At 42.9% G+C, this 19,283-nt stretch overlaps 1 protein-coding gene across 2 annotated transcripts in view; it reads right to left on the reverse strand.

Moving 5' to 3' along the window:
• Positions 1–19,283, reverse strand: part of Snupn (snurportin 1) — a 32,771-nt gene that overhangs the window by 10,451 nt on the left and 3,037 nt on the right. For both annotated transcript variants that reach the window (XM_028865055.2, XM_028865054.2), the window contains exons 2-5: positions 15,101–15,263; positions 12,637–12,781; positions 5,041–5,145; positions 4,711–4,807 (exon numbers count right to left, since the gene is read on the reverse strand). In XM_028865055.2, the coding sequence (XP_028720888.1) occupies positions 4,711–4,807; positions 5,041–5,145; positions 12,637–12,781; positions 15,101–15,258 (505 nt within the window). In that variant the 5' untranslated portion in view covers positions 15,259–15,263. The remainder of the gene's footprint in view (positions 1–4,710; positions 4,808–5,040; positions 5,146–12,636; positions 12,782–15,100; positions 15,264–19,283) is intronic.

A 19,283-nucleotide genomic window follows, 5' to 3' on the forward strand; every position in this document is an offset into this window, starting at 1 on the left:
TACTTGGCATAGCTGAAGGATGTTATGAAGTAAGACAGTATGAGAGATCATACTTTAGCAAGTAGGAATTCTAAACAAGTTGGGACATTTATTTACTTTTAGAGAAGCTCAGGTTTTAGTTTTGCTTTGTTTTTTTAAGACAAGCTAGCCTGGAATTCACTATGGACTCAAAGATGACTTTGAACTCCTTATCTTCTTGCTTCCATCTCCCAAGTGCTAAGATTATATGCAGGTACCATCAAACCAATATTTTATCGTTTTAAGACAGGACTTGACTTTGTAACCCAGACTGGCCTCAAACTTAGGGCAGTCCTACTGTCCTTGACTTCCTGAATGCTGGGATCATGAGCACCTGCCACCATCCCTAGGCTATTTTTATTTTATGTGTATGTGAAAGGTTTTGCTCTGTTACCCAAGCTTGCATTAGCCTTCTGCGGGACTGGACACAGTCGAATCTGGCTTTAAATTACCTGTTACGTTCTTACTGTAAGTGCTGTGCCATGTGAGGAATATCAAGTATAACTTGTCACTTGCTTCAAGGAAATAGATATAAGATGATCATAGGAAGAGTTTATGTATGTCACACAACATCAACTATGAACAACAGGAGTTCTAGAAGAAAACTGGAGTAAAGGGAGCAGGCTACAGTGCCCCTTGCCTGTATTCTCTGAACTTGGTAGGCTGAGGCAAGAGAATCAGGAATCTTTCTTTCTTTCTGGATTTTTTGTTTGTTTGTTTTGTTGATGTTCTTGTTTTGGTGTGTGTGTGTGTGTGTGTGTGTTTGAGTGTTTGAGACAGGGTTTCTCTGTGTAGCCCTGGCTGTCCTGGAACTCACTTTGTAGATCAAGCTGGTCTCCAACTCAGGGATCTGCCTGCCTCTGCCTCCTGACTGCTGGGATTTAAGGTGTGCACCACCACACCTGGTGAGGATCAGGAATTTAAAGTCATCCTTAGAACATGACCAACCTGATCCCTACATGAATCAGTCTGAAAAAAAAAAAACAAAAAACCAACCCAACAGAGAAAGCTAGCCTTACTACAAAACACAGAAGAGCCAGGAGGTGGTGGCGCACGCCTTTAATCCCAGCACTCGGGAGGCAGAGGCAGGCAGATCTCTGTGAATTCGAGGCCAGCCTGGGCTACCAAGTGAGTTCCAGGAAAAGATGCAAAGCTACACAGAGAAACCCTGTCTCAAAAAACAAACAAACAAACAAACCAAAAAAAAAAAAAAAAAAAAAAAAACCACAGAAGAAATCGTCAATTAGCCTGAGCAAGGCGAGACCAGAGGAGCAGGGTATGGGCCTCAGCCTTGCCAGTTCTTCTCAAAACAATACATTATTTAATCCTTATAACCTAATCCATTTACTGAAGCCAGGTAGGAAGAAGCTAAGGTCAGAAAATGACAAAGGAGAAAGGGAACTGGACTGGGAAACCCCAGAAACAGCTCACTGTGTTGTTACACTTGACATTCTGTCAGGGATCTTTATGGAAAAAATGGTGCATGTCGTTTTCTAATAAAGGGCATGATGATTTCATTCAGAAATGTACTATCTGGTGGGCCTCACAGGATGCATGTATCATGCAGCTGAGGAGACCTGACCCTGAGGGAGAATGCTTTCAAAGTGGGTCATTAAAACAACTAACCAAGGGTCTGTTTTGCACATGCACACAGTCAAGCTGTGGCGTTGCTCTGATGGAGAAGCCTCAGGAGAACGTTGCTCCCTATCTCCTAAAGCCCAAGTCCTTCCCCTATGGATTTCTAGCGTTAACCAGGGTGCAAGACTAGGAATGGGGATGTGGCCTTGTCCTTGGAGAGTAACAGGGATCAACAAGAACAAAACCAGCAGCAGCTGGCCGTGAGACTATCAGAATCAATGACAGCTGGGACATGGTGGCGCATGCTTTTAATCCCAGCACTCAGGAGGCAGAGGCAGGCAGATCTCTGTGAGTTCAAGGACAACCTGGTCAGCAGATTGAGTTCTAGGACAGCCAAATTGACACAGAAAAACTCTGTCTTGAATATTGAAAGAAAAAAAAAAAAGTTCATATTTTATAGAAAATCACCTAGGATTTTTACAAATGTAAACTCTGCCTGATTCTGATTCCATACAATAAGAAGGGGAGCTACCTCGCCTACATCTAAGAATAAAGCATCAGACAACTTGACACAGGGAGCATCCATGATGCTAAAGAGGCCCTGTCCTGTTAACTTCCAGAAAAGAGTTAAGGTGAAAAGGAAGAAGTTTGTGACTATCTGCAGCCTGGGATACAAAGTAACAGAGGTGCACAGAGATGGGCCAGCAGAGCCTCCTGTTCTAGATGGACAACCTGGAGATTACCAGGGCCAGCATGTCCTTCCACTATTTTCTCTCTGCCTAGAACTAGAGCATTGAGGCCCTAGACCAGTACAGTGTAACTGCTTATGGGTCAAGCCCTACAGACCATTATCTTCTAGGTGCTGAGCAGAGAGACTAACAAGGCCAAAGACAAGTTTTTGGATCCACTAGAACTGAAAAACAACCAGTTTTTACTCCAATTTCACATTAGATTCTGGAGCACCCAGCCCCATCCAATGTCTCCACAAGACTCAGTGAGTGTGAATCAGCCCTGGCTCTCACTTTGCTTGGTCCACCTCTAACCCCATGCCCCCCACCTCTCCAACAAGCTTGATTGGCCCCTAGGGTCCCACCTTAACACTGGGTGTCCAATTTCCTGATTCATGTATCCACCTACCATCCCCAGGCATTCACTCATTTCATTGCCTGACCTCCATACCCTGGAAATGCACACACCTGCTCCTACAATCCATCTCTAGGCTCCAAGGGTGCATCCAGTAGACCTGGGAATCCACCCAAACATGTTAGAAGTCCACCCCCAACTTCCCTGGGTTCATTCAACACTCAAGGCCCCTACACTGAAGCATCAGAAATATTCCACTCTTCCCATCATCAACTGAAATGCTAATTACTACGTCTGGTTTACTTTCTGCTTTTTCCTATGGAGAATATTTGCAAAGTTTTGAACTTTGTTCTATCCCAGAACCTATTGAACAGACTTGATGTTAAAAACAAACAACTGTAAAACATGGAGTCAAGGGATGTAATTCCATTGTTAAAGTACTTGTCTGGAAAGCATAAAGTCATGGGTTCGATACTCAACAATATTCAATGTTCAATAAAGCAATATCATCCTTAGCCACAGAACAATTTGAAGGCCAGCCTGTGCAACATGAGACTGTCTCATAAACAAAACCATGGTGCTGTAGCAATAGCCCAGAAGTTAAGAGCAGTGAATGATCTTTCAGAGAACCCTCAATGCCCAGCATTCACATAGCAACTCACAGTAGTTTATAACTTTAGTGCTGGGCGGTCTGAAGAACCCCTTTGGCTTCCAGGGCCACTGCATGCAAGAGGTACACAGAAATACATGCAGGCAAAATATTCATACACACAAAATAATAAAATATAAAGAAAAATTTAAACGTAAAAAACAAATACCCCCCCCCCCAAATTCTTAGCCAAGCAAGGCACCATCTTGTACTAGTAAAAAAAATTGCAAATGAACCATACATAATGGCTCATACTTATAATTCTACTACTTGGGAAGTAGATCAAATGGTTTCAAGTCTTGACTACATGGCAAGTTTGAAGATAGCCTGGCTATATAAGACCTTACTTTTTATTTTCCTTAAATGACAAAAACTTAGTAAATAACTAGGCATAATGGTACATGCTTATTATCTCAGTTTGCAGTCCTAGCAACGGGGAGGCTAAGGTAGGAAAATCAGGAGGTTCGGGCCAGCCTGGGTTACATGGTATGCTGGACAGTTTTATGTCAACTTGACATAAGCTAGAGTTATCTTTGAGGAGGGAACCTCAATTAAGAAAATGCTTCCTGCCAGGAGGTGGTGGTGCACTTTAATCCCAGCTCTTGGGGATAGAAGTAAGTGGATTTCTTCAAGGCCAGCAGGTCTACAGAGGAAGTTCCAGGACAACCAGGGATACACAAGGAAACACTGTCTCAAAAAATACAAAATAAGAGAGAGAGAGAGAGAGAGAGAGAGAAAGAGAGAGAGAGAGAGAGAGAGAGAGAGAGAGAGAGAGAGAGAGAGAGAGAGAGAGAATGCTTCCATAAGATTGGGCTATAGGCAAGCCTTTAGAGCATTTTCTTAGTTACTGATTGGCAAAGAGAGCTCAGCCCACTGTAGGTGGTGCCACCCCTGGGCTGGAGGTCCTAGATTCTATTAGAAAGCAGGTTGAGCAAGCCAGTAAGCAGCACCCTCCATGGCCCCTACATCAGCTCCTGCCTCCAAGTTCCTGCCCTGTTTGAGTTCCTGTCCTGGCTTCCATAAATGATGAACTACAATGCAGAAGCATAAGGCAAAAAAGCCCTTTCTCTCGAACTTGCTTTTAGACATGGTGTTTCATTTTAACTTAAAGTTTTATTATTATGTATGTTACATGCACATGGGCATGTGCTATGGTACACATGTGGAGATCAGAGGACAACTCTTAGAGTTAACCACTCTCTAACTTTCACTGTGGGTTCAAATGTAGGTCATGAGGACTTCACAAAAAGCACTTTTACCTACTGAATTGGCTGGCCGGCCCCTGAAGCCTCAGAGATCCTTTGTGATTGAGCCCCAGCACTGAAGGGATAGTGGGGAAGGAAGACGAAAAAACACAGTAAATAGATATCATATGTAGGTACCTTTGGCTGTTGTTGAGTTTCTCCTGTTGCCTCCTGGCAGAAGGGAAGAAAACCTATTGACGCAGTAGCCGCTCTTGGTGTAGGCACTGGTTGAGCCCTGTAGGAGAGAGCTACCATTCTCATTAGGCATTCAGAGGCATCCTTGCCTCTTGCTTCTGCATCTTACAGGGCTGTCATTAGCCCAAAGAGAGGAGCCAAAGACTCTTGCAGCAGGAAAACACTTCGAGGCCAGCTCCAGGCACAGCTGTGTGGCGGATGAAAATGGAGGCTAACATCCCTTTTATCACATACTAGGCTTGCTGGTGTCAGAGGCAAGAAGCAGTTACTCACCCTGGAGGCCACGATAAGGGCTCTTTTCCCAACAGGACACACAACCACAATCCATTCTTGCCCCAAATCTGAAGGGACGTCAATTAACCACTCAGAAAGCATCAACTGGGAATATAAAAATGGTGTTAAAAAAATCAGCAGGAGTTTATCATTCAAACGTTACAAGAACAAAGCATTAACACCCCACATATATAATACAAATATAGCTAAAAGTTGAGGGCAGAGGTACTTCCACCCCAGGTGCTCTAAGGAAAGAAGCTGGTCTCCAGCATAACCAAAGATGACAGGCATTCACTGGTGACTTGGCATCTGCCCTTATTATCACTATCTGTATCCTACTTACTCCTCTACCTCAAGGCCTAAAGAGGCTTTTTTTCCTTTCCTTATTTGCCTACTGCCTACCAGCATAACTATCATATTCTGGGTTTACACCTCAGGAATGAATACTCACCCTGAGTCATGCTCAGACTTGATCATCATTTCCCAAATGGATACGCCGCACATTATGATAAAAGATTTTAGGAGGCAAGCCTGGTGGTATAGGCATATAATCTCAGCTACTTGGGAGGCTCGGATGAGAGGACTGCCAAGTTCACAGCTTGTCTGGACAACTTAATGAGACGCTGTTTCAAGTTTTTAAAGCTGGCCTTAACTCACTCTGTAGGTGAAAATGACCCTGAACTTATGAGCCTCTAATTCTACCTCCTGAACGTTAAAACTGCATGCCTGAGCTGTCAGCAGTGGCTCACACCTTTAATCCCAGCACTTGAGAGGCAGAGGCAAGTAGATCTCTGGTCTATAGAGCTAGTTTCAAGACATTCAGGGCTACAGAGAAACCTAGTCTGGGGGACAAGGGAGAATTCCAGCACATTACACACATATGGTACACAGAAACTCATTATAGGCATACACATAGTCACATTTAAAAAAATAATTTGAGCATGATTGTCAATATTTGCTGTAAGAGCTATTGAAAACACTTTAAAAGCCAGGTATGGGGCTGGAGAGATAGCACAGAGGTTATGAGCACTGGCTGCTCTTCCAGAAGACCCAGCACCCACATGGCAGTTCACAACTGTCTGTAACTCCAGTTCCAGAGGATCTAACACCCTCACACAGACATACATTAAATGAATAAATCTTAAAAAAAAAAGCCAGGTATGGTGGTGCATGCCTTTAATCCCAGCACTGGGGAGCCAGAGGCAGGAGGATCTCTGAGTTTGAGGCAAGCCTGGTCTACAGAGTAAGTTCTAGGACAGCCAGAAATATACACAGAGAAACCCTGTTTTGGAAAAAAATAAGTGTTTTCACATAAGAACATTAACAATAAATCAGGCTACTACCTAAGTGTATACCTTAGATATGACCTTATTCTTTTTCTGAATATATTCTAGGACTCTCATAAACAAGACTATTAGGCTTTATTTACAGTGACAATATCCTAACTTCCTGTATCCATGTGATCTACAGTTCTGTTTACAAAGTAAGTGTAATCCTGTTCCATATGCCTTAAATTTCCTAGCAACTTTTTTTTTTTTTTTTTACTCTATTTAGGTGTATGGGTATTTATTTGCATGTATCTTTGTGCTCCACATGCATGTCTAGTGCTCAAGGAGGCCAGAAAAGAGTATCAGATCCTTCAGACTGGAGTTACAAACTTGTGAACCATCATGTGTGTGCTAGAAACTGAATTCAGGTTCTCTGGAAGAGCTAGTACTCTTAACTGCTGAGCATTCTCTCCAGTTCCTCTTAGCAATTTTTTTTAAAGACATCAAAATCCTATGTATGGCTATCATAAAGGAAATAAAGGGCAATTCTGCTTTGAGAAGTCCACATCTAGATCTTGGTGTGCCACACTCTTTCCTTTAGTTCCTCTCTTTCTGTTAACTCCCACAAGGAAGTCCATGTTAAAAATATCTTTTATAAGAGCTACAGATATGGCTCAGCAGTTAAGAACACTTGTTGCTCTTGTAAAGGACCTAGGTTCAGATTCCAGCACCCACATAGTGGCTCATAACCATCCCCAACTCCAGTTTCAGGGAATCTGATACCCTCTTTTGACCTCCACAGGCACCAGACATGCATGTGGTACACATACATTCATGTTGGCAAAATACTCATGCACACAAAACAATAATAAAATAGTAAAAAAATCTGGTAACTTATGCCAGGCAGTGGTGGTGCACACCTTTAATCTCAGCACTTAGGCAGAGCCAGGCAGATCTCTGTGAGTTCGAGGCCAGCCTGGTCTACAGAACGAGATCCAGGACTACACAGAGAACCTTGTCTCGAAAAACAAACAAACAAACAAACAAACAAAAATCTGGTAACTTTATAAAAATACACACACACACACACACACACACACACACACACACACACACACGTGTGCGCGCTAATGAATATATATAAAAAGCCCACTCTGGGTTAGCAAGATAACTCAGTGGGTAAAGGCAATTGCCACCAAGGCTGATAACCCAAGTTTAGTATCTGGGAATCACATGACCTTCACACACATCCCATGGCAGATGCATCCTTACACACCTTATCTAAGGTTTCTATTGCTGTGATAAAACACTGTGACCAAAAGCGACTTGGGGAGAAAAGGGGTTATTTCACTTGCAATTCCATTAAGTCAGGGCAGGAACCCAAAGCACAGCAGGAACCTGGAGCAGGAACTGATGCAGAAGCCATGGAGGAACGGTGACTACTGGCTTGCTCTGCACAGCTTGTTCAGCTGCTTTCTTTTAGTTATTTTTCTGAGACAGGGTTTCTCTGTGTTACAGCCCTGGCTGTCCTAGACCACCTGCCCAGGAGTCACATCACCCACATCAATCATCAATACTGTACAGACTCACCTACAGGCCAATCCTATGGAAGCATTTTTCTCAATGAGGAGTCTTTCTTCCCAAATGACCTAGCTTCTGTCAAGTTGATGTAAAAACTAGCCAGCATAAACATGTACACATTCAAATAAATAAATAAAATGTTAAAAAAAATAAAACTAAAATGCTGCTTCATACTGACTCATCCTGAAATTCCTTTTGGAGGCAAAGTCAATGATCTGGCTTTACCAGAGTGACGCTCTGAAAAGGCTGCTGCAGGGGCAGCAGCAGGGAGCACCATATCTAGCTCTCTGCACCACCACTGACGGGGTCCATCCCCAAATCTCAAGAAAAAACCCCAGAGAGAGTGGGGCTGCGGTACAGAATAGTGGAGAATGCTTGCCTTGTGAATGTTCATGGCATTGTGTTCAATTCTCAACGTTGCAAAAGAAAGATAGAAAAAACAGGAAGGAGAAGGGAGGACGGACAAGGGGAAGGGTAGGAAAATGGGGGGGGGATAAAGTGCTTGCTGTGCAAGTCTGTGGAGAAAAGGCCTCTAAAAGTTGTTCTCTCACCTCCACATGCACACTCATACACACACACACACACACACAGGTACACACACAAAACACACATACAATAAATGAAATATTCTTTAGCAGAAAGAAAATAAATGGTAAAGGACAGAACATTTTTCTAAAGAGTATAGATAAATGTTTAGTAAGCAGATTAAAAGCTGCCCTAGGTGGGCAGAATATGAGGTGTGTGTGTGTGTGTGTGTGTGTGTGTGTGTGTGTGTGTGTGTGTGTGATGAAGAAAATGTTCTAGAATTAGCTAGAAGTGATAATGCACACTTGTAATTCTACACTTGGAAGTGGAAGTTTTGAAGGATCTGGAATGCAAGCTCATCCTTGGCTACACAGCAACTTAAAGGCCAGCCTGAGCTACTGAAATAAAAAGTGATCTACCAGAACAAAATAGTAAGAACTTATTGCTGGGACTAGAGAGATGGCTTGGTAGTTAAGAATGCTTGTTGCTCTTCCACAGAAAGAGAGTCCAGGTCCCAACAGCTCACAACAACCTGTAACTCCAGCTTCAGATGATCAGACGCCCTCTTTTGGCATCTGTGGTCACTCCCCATATGTATACATACATGCATGCATGCATGCATGTACAAGCACACAGACACACAAATGCAAATAAATAAATAATAAATCTTAAAAAGAGAGACACTACTTCTAAAGACAACACAGTCTTGGTTGTAAGATAATAGAAAAGTCAACTTGGAACTCAACTGAAAGCTTCCTCCCTTTTGGCTAGCTTTACAGAGTGCTGGGAGAGAAGAGACATCAGTGGTCTCACCAAGCTGTGCAAGAGAAATTTATGGCCCTGCCCAGTACATGCAAGGAGTCGTCTAGAGTAAACCAAACTCAATCATACAGGGTGGAATCCCCCCGCCCCTCTAAAATTTATAAAAGCCCAAATATTCTATTTGTTTTGGGGATTTCTCTTCTAAAGGAACTCTCTCCTTCAGATCCCCATCATATTGTCCATGATGGCTAATCTATCTTACTCTTCTACTTAAAGCTAATTGGTTAATGAATTTTCTTTCCAGGTTTGGATTTTTGTTCATTTAGTTTTTTTGTTGTTTGTTTGAGACAGAGTTTCACTCTGCAAACCTGGCTGGTCTATAACTAGATATGAAAACTACACTGGCATCTCTGCTTCCCAAATACTGGGATCAAATGAGTGTACTACATATCTGTTTCCTTTCCAGGTTTTAAAGGGAAGCCTCTCTTTCCCTGTAAGGACTCGTCATGCTGCCTCTGATATGACAGACTGTCCTTTTGATGCTTTCCAACCTCAAGGTCTAGTCATGGCCCCCAGAGTCTCCAGTCTCTCTTTTCTAATAAAGCTCATTTCTGAAGGGTCTCAGCTTCTTCTACCAAACCTGCTGTTCTTCATTTCTTCCAAACACCTGCAATACCAACCTGCCAGGGAGACCTGCCCTTTTGTGCAATAGCAGCATGACTGTTGGGAGTGACCAACCTGATGGGAAGTGTGGTCTACAGGAGGGAGACTATATATGAAATGTGAACCTCAGTCAAAGACCAACGGCTGCAGAAGTCATAGGCTCTAGGGAAGGGACTTACTATTCTTTTTATTTTATTTTGTTTTTTTCAAGACGGGGTTTCTCTGTGTTGTTTTGGTGCCTGTCTTGGACCTTACTCTGTAAACCAGCCTAGCCTTGAACTCACAGAGATCTGCCTGGCTCTGCTTCCCGAGTGCTGGGATTAAAGGCATGTGCCACCACCGCCCAGCAAAGTGTTTTTATTTTTATTTACTTACTTATTTAGTTATTTTTGTTGTTGTTGTTGTTGTTTTGAGACGGGATTTCTCTGTGTAGCTTTGGATCTCACTCTATAGACCAGGCTGGCCTCGAACTCAGAGATCCACCTGGCTCTGCCTCCCAAGTGCTGGGATTAAAGGCGTACGCCACCACTGCCCGGTTCCCCTCCACCCTTTCTTATACCTCTCCCACCCCTTCAACTCCTCCCCTCCCTACAAATCCTTTCTCCACATTTATGTCTTTTTGTTTTGTGACCCGCTGCCTTTAACCAGGGTCTAGATTTGGACTATGCGTCTGAGCCCGAAGGGCTCACTAGTGGGTATGTACTGGAGACACTGACTCCCTCCTCCCAGAGTCTACCCACAGCCTCTATTTCAGCAAGGAGGGGTAGGCCAGTCTTTTATAGGCCCAGTGCAAGAAACTGCAGCTGCCATGAGTTCATGACTGTAATGGTTATATCATGCCCATAAAATGAGGAAGACAGCATTTCATACATAGCCCTTCTCCATCGCTTCTGTTCTTCCATTCTTTCTGTTTTCTCTTCTAAAATGTTCCCTAAGCCTTAGAGGGGAAGGTATAAATGTCAATTTTAGGACTGAACATTCAGCTGTCACTTATTCTCAGCACCTTAAACAGCCAACCATCATTCTCTTCAAAAAGAGGCTTCTCTGATTAAGACTAAAAGAGGTTGCCAGGCATGGTGGCACACACCTTTAATCCCAGCACTCAGGAGACAGAGGCAAGTGGATCTCTGAGTTCGAAGTCAGCCTGGTCTACATACTGAGCTCCAAGACAGCCAAGGCTACACAGAAAAACCCTGTTTCAAAAATAAACATACAAAGAATTTTCAAGGCAAGGGTGTTACATGCCTTTAATCCTGCGGCTTGGGAGACAGAGGTAGGTGGATCTCTCAGTTTGAGGAAAGCCTGGTTTACAGAGCAAGTTCCAGAATAGCTAGGGCTACACAGAGCAACCTTATCTCTAAAAACAAAAAGATAAAAATAAAAAATAAGAGTACAGGAGTTATTTATGAAAAACAAAAAAAATAAAAATAAAAAATAACAGTATAGGGGCTATTTATGATCCATGTCTATCACACAGCAAAGCCTGATTACATATAACAAGTTTTTCATTTTTCTTGAACAGAACTAAATTGTATGAGGCAGAAGAATCATGGGCTCAAGGCCAACTTGAGCTACATAGACAAACCTTGTCGAAAATAAACAAAAACTGAAGTATACATTGTCACAGAAGGTATTATCTGTACTATATTTGGCCGGGAGAAACAGATAGATGGGTATTCCCAAGAAGTGTATCCTAAAGGCAAGAGGATTCTATAAAGTAGTATATTATAGCGGGGAAGACCCCGGCTTTAACTCAGACCTACAACCTTTCTTCTTCTGGAACACAGGACTGCCTCTTTCCCATTACTCCTGTAGCACTGCCAGCATTTAATTGAGTGTGACAAAGTGACTGGTTGTTTCATTGTTCAACATTACCTTGGTCAACTGGATGTCCTGCACAGGATCTCTTTATTTAAGGACCGATGTACTTCCTCCTGCCTTTTGTCACCCCAGTGTACAATGCCAAGACCGCCAAGACTGGCCTCCTACCACTCTAGCTGGGAAAGACCACCAACCGAGGAAGGGAGGAGGACGCTGGGAGTGTGAGCAGGGCCATCCAAACCAACTGTGCATGACTGTTCAAAAAAAAGGAAGGCCAGGAATGATAGAGCATGCCTATAATTACAGCAAAGGAAGGGACTACTTGCTGTAAGTTCAAGGCCAGCCTGGTCTACATAGTAATTCCAGGCTAACCAGGGCTACAAAGAAAGGCCTTATCTCAAAACGAAACGAAACAAAAAAACAAAAAACAAGGAGGCTGGGGTTCTAGTTCAATAATGACAGAACATTTGCCTAGCATATACAAAGCCCTGGGTTATAGTCCCTGCCAGAAGAATGAGGATGATGAAGATGTGGGATCTGTTACTAGAGTAGTAGCTCAGGAGCTTTCTGTATGAGCTGGCAGCCTCTGGTTAATGGCATGGGCTAGATGGACTAGTAACTCTAAATCACTATCCACAGGCTTCATCGGTGGTTTTGGTTTTGATTTTGTTTTGAGACAGTCTTTCTATATAGCCTGGCTATCCTAGAACTCACTATGTAGATCAGGCTGGCCTCGAACTCATAGAAATCCACGTGCCTCTACCTCCCAAGTGCTGGACTAAAGGCGTGTACCACCACATCCAGCTTCATCAGGGCTTCCAATCAGTCAGCAGAGCTCTAAGCCAGCTCTGCTACCATCATTCTCTCTACAAATACACAGCAACTAGCTTTACCCATCCTCTTTTTATAGCAGCATTTCATTTATTTTGGTGGGTTTTGGCTGCATGTGGAGGGTGCAAAACTCTAGACCACTTACTTGATTAGCATAGCGTTTTGGTAACTTCTTGCCAGGGTCAATGTCCATTTCCTCTTCATCTTTCTTATCTTCTTCCCCACCCTCCATCCCTGTCCAGTCATCTTCAGCCAGTCTTCTGGCATGGTTCACATAATCCAACCGCTTGCTGGAGGAGAAAAAGATAAGGTCAGGTCTACACATCTATACAAAGATATCCCACAATGTACAGATGTCATTCAATTCAAGGATGACAAATTTGGAAGCAACTAAGGGATTCTGGTAAGGGCAAAAAATAATGAAATTTCCTTTACAAGGTTAAACTAGTGACTGTCTCTTCATAGCTCCTAATCAGGGAACTCACTCTGTACACATTCAGCTTTCCTTGGTTCCTTGGTTTCTTTCTTTTTTTTTTTTTTGGTTTTTCGAGACAGGGTTTCTCTGTGTAGCTTTGCGCCTTTCCTGGAGCTCACTTGGTAGCCCAGGCTGGCCTTGAACTCACAGAGATCCGCCTGGCTCTGCCTCCCAAGTGCTGGGATTAAAGGCATGCGCCACCAACGCCCGGCCCCTTGGTTTCTTAAGAATGTTCAAAGTAGGGGCTAGAGAAATGGTTCAGTGGTTGGGAGTGAGACTGCTATTCCAGAGGACCCGGGTTCAATCCCCAGAGCCCACATGGCAGCTCACAGCTGTCTGTAACTCCAACAGCTGACACCCTCACACAGACATACATGCAGACAGGGCACGAGTGCACATAAAATAAAAAAATAAAAACATTAGTAAGAAAAAGTTCACAGCAAAAAATTTATTCTTAAAGGAATTTCCAAGACTCACTAGCTGAATAAGATGAACCTACATTACCCCATTACATTCCATATGAGAAATAACATTTCCTGCCTGGCAGACTCATCAAAAGCCCCAGAGATGGGAAGGACGAAACACATTAAATGCAGTGAGAAGTCCAAAACAAGAGAATCTTCTGGGGCTTTCCACTTCAGATGTCATGCTGATCAAACAAACACCCCAAAACTCAGGCTTTTCTTGTTTGACTTTCAAAAGAAACTACCTGGCCTAAAACTTGGTGTCTGCTGGTGTAGTAATACACATCTTTGATAGTATTTCTATTGCTGTGAAGAGACACCATGACTATAGCAACTCTTACAAAGGAAAACATTTAATTAGGTAGCTTACAGTTAAGAGGTTTAGTCCATTATCATCAGGGCATGACATGACCCTGTACAGGCTGACATGGTGCTGGAGAGCTAGCTAAGAGTTCTTTATCTTGTGCAGGCAACAGAAAGTAATCTGTCTCACTGAGCATGGCTTGAGCATATATGAGACCTCACAGCATGCCTCCACAGTGACAGACTTCCTCCAACAAGACCACACCCACTCCCACAAGGCCACACCTCCTAATAGTGCCACTTCCTTTGGGGGCCACTTTCTTTCACCCCACTATATCCATGTATGTTGTGCCACATGAATGTGTTACTTACTTAAAAATAATAAATTACTGGAGGGGAAACAGGAGGAAGGGAGGGAGGGGGACTGTGCTTGGTATGTAAAATGAAGAAAAAAAGAAAAGAAAATAATAAATCACAACTGAAAACTGGAAAGGAGCCAGGCGGTGTTGGCACACACCTTTGATTCCAGCACTCGGGAGGCAGAGGCAGTAGATCCCTGTGAGATTCAGGCCAGCCTGGTCTACAGAGAGAGTTCCAGGACAGCCAGGCTACACAGAGAAACCCTGTCTTGAGAAATCAAAAAAAGAAAACAGGGAAAGAAAAGAGTGAATGGGTTATAATCAGCAAACAACTCAGAACCAATCAGGAACTGTCTGTTATTCATCTACTAACATAGTACTGTCAAAATACAGACTCTATGCAAGTGCTACAGCTGTGGTTAGTTTCTTCTAATTCCCGTTCCTTAATTTCTGACTCCAAAGAGGCCAAAGACGCACCGAGAACAAAAGGATAGGCCTTGCCTTCAGAGAAGGCAGCCTAAAACACACCTATCCTGCTCCTTTCCTGTTTGTTCATCTTGGCGTTTAGAATTGAGTGTATAGAAAACATTTCCACTGATTCTCTGTAGAATTACCTTGAATTTCCAAGGGCACTACAGAAACATTTGGGCTGAAGGTAGATGAGAAGACCATACCAAGACCATCATCGCAGTGAGTAAGAAGCCACACATGAGCAATCCAGGGATGTGGGGAGGAGAAGTCTAAACTGCAAAATTCAGTAGTGTTGCCAGGAAAAATAGAATAATTTAACCAAATAACTGAGCTTTTGCTTCAAAAGTTCAGTTTTTCCTTCCTTTTTAATTTTTCTGAAATGTATGGATCAATGACCTGTGACAGAATTTACCCACCCAACCTTGTGGACAGGAAAGAACCTTCTTCTGTGAAGGGGTTCTATAGAGACAAATTTAGTCGTCTGCGAGGATTCACAGCTCCCAGCGTAAAGCAGCCAAGGAGTTAAAGCACCCTTACGATTTCTGTAGCTCCAGCAACTGACGGCGCCGTTCACTTTGCTCCAAGGAACTGTACTTGGACTTGTATTGGGATAGGCGAGGGTGTGGGGCAGCTGTGCTATTCAGTTCTTGAGACACAGAAAAGCTACCAGCTAGGGCTTGACTCAGTTCTTCCATCTTCCCTATAAAGGAAAACATAAAGGAAATGGTTCATTAATGTAGTTCATCTCATGATAATAAGGCAGTTATGATATAATTAAAAAAAAACTCACTTAACCACAATTAGTTATTTCTGTGGAAGGAGACAAAAAGATAAATGAGTTATATATTAATAATAATGTTACTTTCTAACAGCACTTCAATAATGGTAAGTTTAATAGCTGAAGGAATAAACCTAGAAATACCAATCATTAAATAAAGTCACTCTTTGATTGACTTTTTTGTTTTTCATCACAGTGAGCTATCCCTGACATCCAGTGATATTACTGAGCATCTTAACTTTTTTCCTAAATAGTTCAAAAAAGCCATCACTCAATAACAAATATAACTCTGAGGACATGTTTGTTTGTTTGTTTGTTTGTTCTATTTTTCACCATGTAACCCTGGCTAGCTTCAAATTCACATAAGACCCCTTGTGCCCACCTCTGCCCCCAGGTCCTGGGATTAAAGACATAGTCTAAAAAAAAAGTAAAAAGAAAGAAAGGAGAAGACATGCCCTGGGAGTTAGGAATGATAGCTCACTCCTATAACCCCAATGCTTGGGAAGGTGAAGCAGGCATTCGGACTCAGCCATTCTCAGCTACAGAGGAAGCTTACAGCCAGCCTCTGCTACATGAGATCCTGCTTCAGAAACAAAACCAAGGCCAGGCATGGTCCACGCCTCTAATCCCAGCATTTGAGGCAGAGACAGGCGGATCTTTGAGTTTGAAGTCAGCCTAGTCTACACAGCAAATTCCAGGACAGCCAGGGCTACACTGAGGAAACCCTGTCTCAAAAAATAAACAAACAAAAAAGAACTAAAAAAATTAACCACCAGGGCGGTGGTGGCGCACGCCTTTAATCCCAGCACTCGGGAGGCAGAGGCAGGAGGATCTCTGTGAGTTCGAGGCCAACCTGGTCTACCAAGTGAGTTCCAGGAAAGGCGCAAAACTACACAGAGAAACCCTGTCTCGGAAAAAAAAAAAAAAAATAACCACCAAATCCAAAAAGACAAACCTCTCCAAATCAATACATGGGTTGATGAAATGGATAGTACTCAAAAGGAGAAACACAGATGGCCAATTAGTATTTTTTCCAGTGTTCAATGGGGACCAGTGAGATAGCCCAAAAGGTAAAGGCATTTGCTGCCAAGCCTAAGGACCCGAGTCTGATCCCTAGGATCCACATAGTGAAAGGAGAGAACCAATTCCCAAACGTTGTCCTCTTACCTTCACACACACATTGTGGCATGCACGCACACACACAATAAATAAATACGTGTAATTTTTAAAAAATGTTCAACATCGCTCTTTCGGGTCTTGGCTCCAAGATGACTCATGCCAAAAAGGGCCTCGGCCATGTACAGCCGATTCGCTGCACGAACTGCACCTGGTGCGTGCCCAAAGACAGGCCATTAAGAAGTTCGTCATTCGGAACACTGTAGAGGCTGCTGCTGTCAGGGACATATCAGAAGCAAGTGTCTTCGACGCTTATGTGCTTCCCAAACTCTATGTCAAGCTGCATTACTGCATGAGCTGTGCTATTCATAGTAAGGTAGTCAGGAATCGATCCTGTGAAGCCCGCAAGGACTGAACTTCCACACCACGATTTAGACCTGCTGGTGCTGCACCATGACCTCCACCAAAGCCCATGTGAAGAGGTGGCTTCATAAAGACAGAAGAAAAAACACCTTGGAAAAATAAAATGGAACTTACACTTAAAAAAAATGTTCAACATCCATAGTCATCAGGGAAGTGCAGATTAAAACCATTTGAGGTGCTGGAGATATGGCTCAGCAGTTAAGAGCATTTGCTCTTGCAGAGGACCCAGGTTCAGTGGTGCACATTAATGCATGCAGGCAAATGCTCATACAAATTAAACAAAATTAATTTAAAAAACATTGCTATTTTATCTCACCACAGTCAGAATGGCTATCATAAAGAAAACAAATAAATGCTGGACAGGATGTGGGGAAATATGAACTTATATTTACTGCTGGTGGGAGTATAGACTAGTTCAGCTATTATGGAAATTAATAGGGTTGTTTCTAAAAAAGTTAAAAATAGAACTACAATATGACCTAGCAATACCACTTGTACTGCCTAATTTTATGTCAACTATGATAAAAGCTACAGTAATTTTAGAAAAAAGAACCTCAATTAAGAAAATGTCCCATGGAGCTGGAGAGATGGCTCAGCAGTTAAGAGCACTGGCTATTCTTCCAGAGGACCTGGATTCAATTTCCGGCGCCCACATGGCAGCTCACAACAGCTTGTAACTCCAGTTGCAGGGTTTGATGCATTATGACTTCCAAGGGCTCCTGCACTCAATTGGTATACAAGTATACATTTAGGCACACATACCCCCCCAAATATAAATATTTAAAATGTAAATAAATAAAAATTTAAAAAAGAAAGAAAAAATGCCCTCCAAAGCCAGGTGTGGTGACACACATGGCTTTAATTCCAGCACTTGGGAGGCAGAAGCAGGTGGATCTCTGCAGTGGGATGTCTTTCTGCATGCTGTGAATATGTGTTGCTCTCACTGGTTGATAAATAAAACTGTTTGGCCAATGGTGAGGCAGAATAAGTTTAGGTGGTACTTTGAAAATGGAGATGAAGTAGGGTGGAGTTGGGACAGATACAATCCAGTCTTCCAAGGAACAAGATGTTAGAGAACCAGTAGCCACAACCCACATGGTGATGCATAGATTAATAGAAATGGGGTAATTTAAATGTACAAGCTACCTAGTAATAAGCCTGAGCCATCAGTCAAACATTTATAGTTAATATAAGCCTCTGAGTGATTATTTGGAAATGGCTGTGGGATGGGGCAGGACAGAGAAAAGCCTCTGGTTGGTTACAGATCTCTGTGAGTTGGAGGCCAGCCTAGTCTACACAGAGAGTTCCAGAACAGCTAGGGCTACATAGAGACCATCTCAAAAAAAGGAAAAGAAAATTCCCACACCAGACTGGCCTGTAAACAGCTTGTGGTACATTTTCTTGATTGATGATTGATATGGGAAGACCTAGTTCACTGTGGGCAGTGCCACCCCTGGGCAGGTGGTCCTGGGTGCTATAAGAAAGCAAGCTGAGTAAGCCATGAAAAGCAAGCCAGTAAGGAAACTTCCTCCATGGCCTGGAGGCATCAGTTTCTGCCTCCTGCCCTGCTTGAGTTCTTGCCCTGACTTCCTCAGTGATGGACTATTACCTGGAATTGTAAACTCTTTTCTCCTTAAGTTGCTTTTGGTCGTAATGTTTTATCATAGAAATAAAAAGCTAGGGGCTGGAGAGATGGCTCAGAGGTTAAGAGCATTCATTGGCTGTTCTTCCAGAGGTCCTGAGTTCAATTCCTAGCAACCACATGGTGGCTCACAAGCATCTATAATGAAATCTGGTGCCCTCTGCTGGCATACATGTGGGCAGAACATTGTATGCATAATAAATAAGTAAAACTTAAAAAAAAAAAAAAAGAAAGAAAGAAAACGCTAACTAAGACACAATTTCTGGGTATATATTCAAAGGTCTCTATGTCCTACCATAGAGAAACATGCACATCCATGTTTATTGCTGCATTAGTCACAAGAGTAAGGAAATGGAACCAGCTTAGATAGTCAACAGAAGAGATAATGAAAATATTGCATAGAATAGCCAGGTGTGGCACATCTTTAATCCCATCACTTGGGAAACAGGACAGACAGATCTCTGTGAGTTCCAGTCCAGCCAGGGCTAACATGAGACCCTATCTCAAAAGGGAAGGAGATGGGGAGGGAAGAACGAGGAAAGGAGAGGAGAGGAGAGGGAAGGGGAGGGGAGGGGAGGAGAGGGGAGGGGAAGAGAGGAGAGGAGAGGAGAGGAGAGGTGAGGAGAGAAGGCATACATGTTCATACATATTCAGCTATAAAGGTTGAAAACTGAAGGAAAATGGATGGATCTATAAAGCATAATTTTAAGTGAGGCAATGAAGACTTAGAAAGATAAAAATTGCATGTTTTCTCTCATATG

This window comes from Peromyscus leucopus, chromosome 7 (assembly GCF_004664715.2).
Source record: "Peromyscus leucopus breed LL Stock chromosome 7, UCI_PerLeu_2.1, whole genome shotgun sequence".
NCBI lineage: Eukaryota > Metazoa > Chordata > Mammalia > Rodentia > Cricetidae > Peromyscus > Peromyscus leucopus.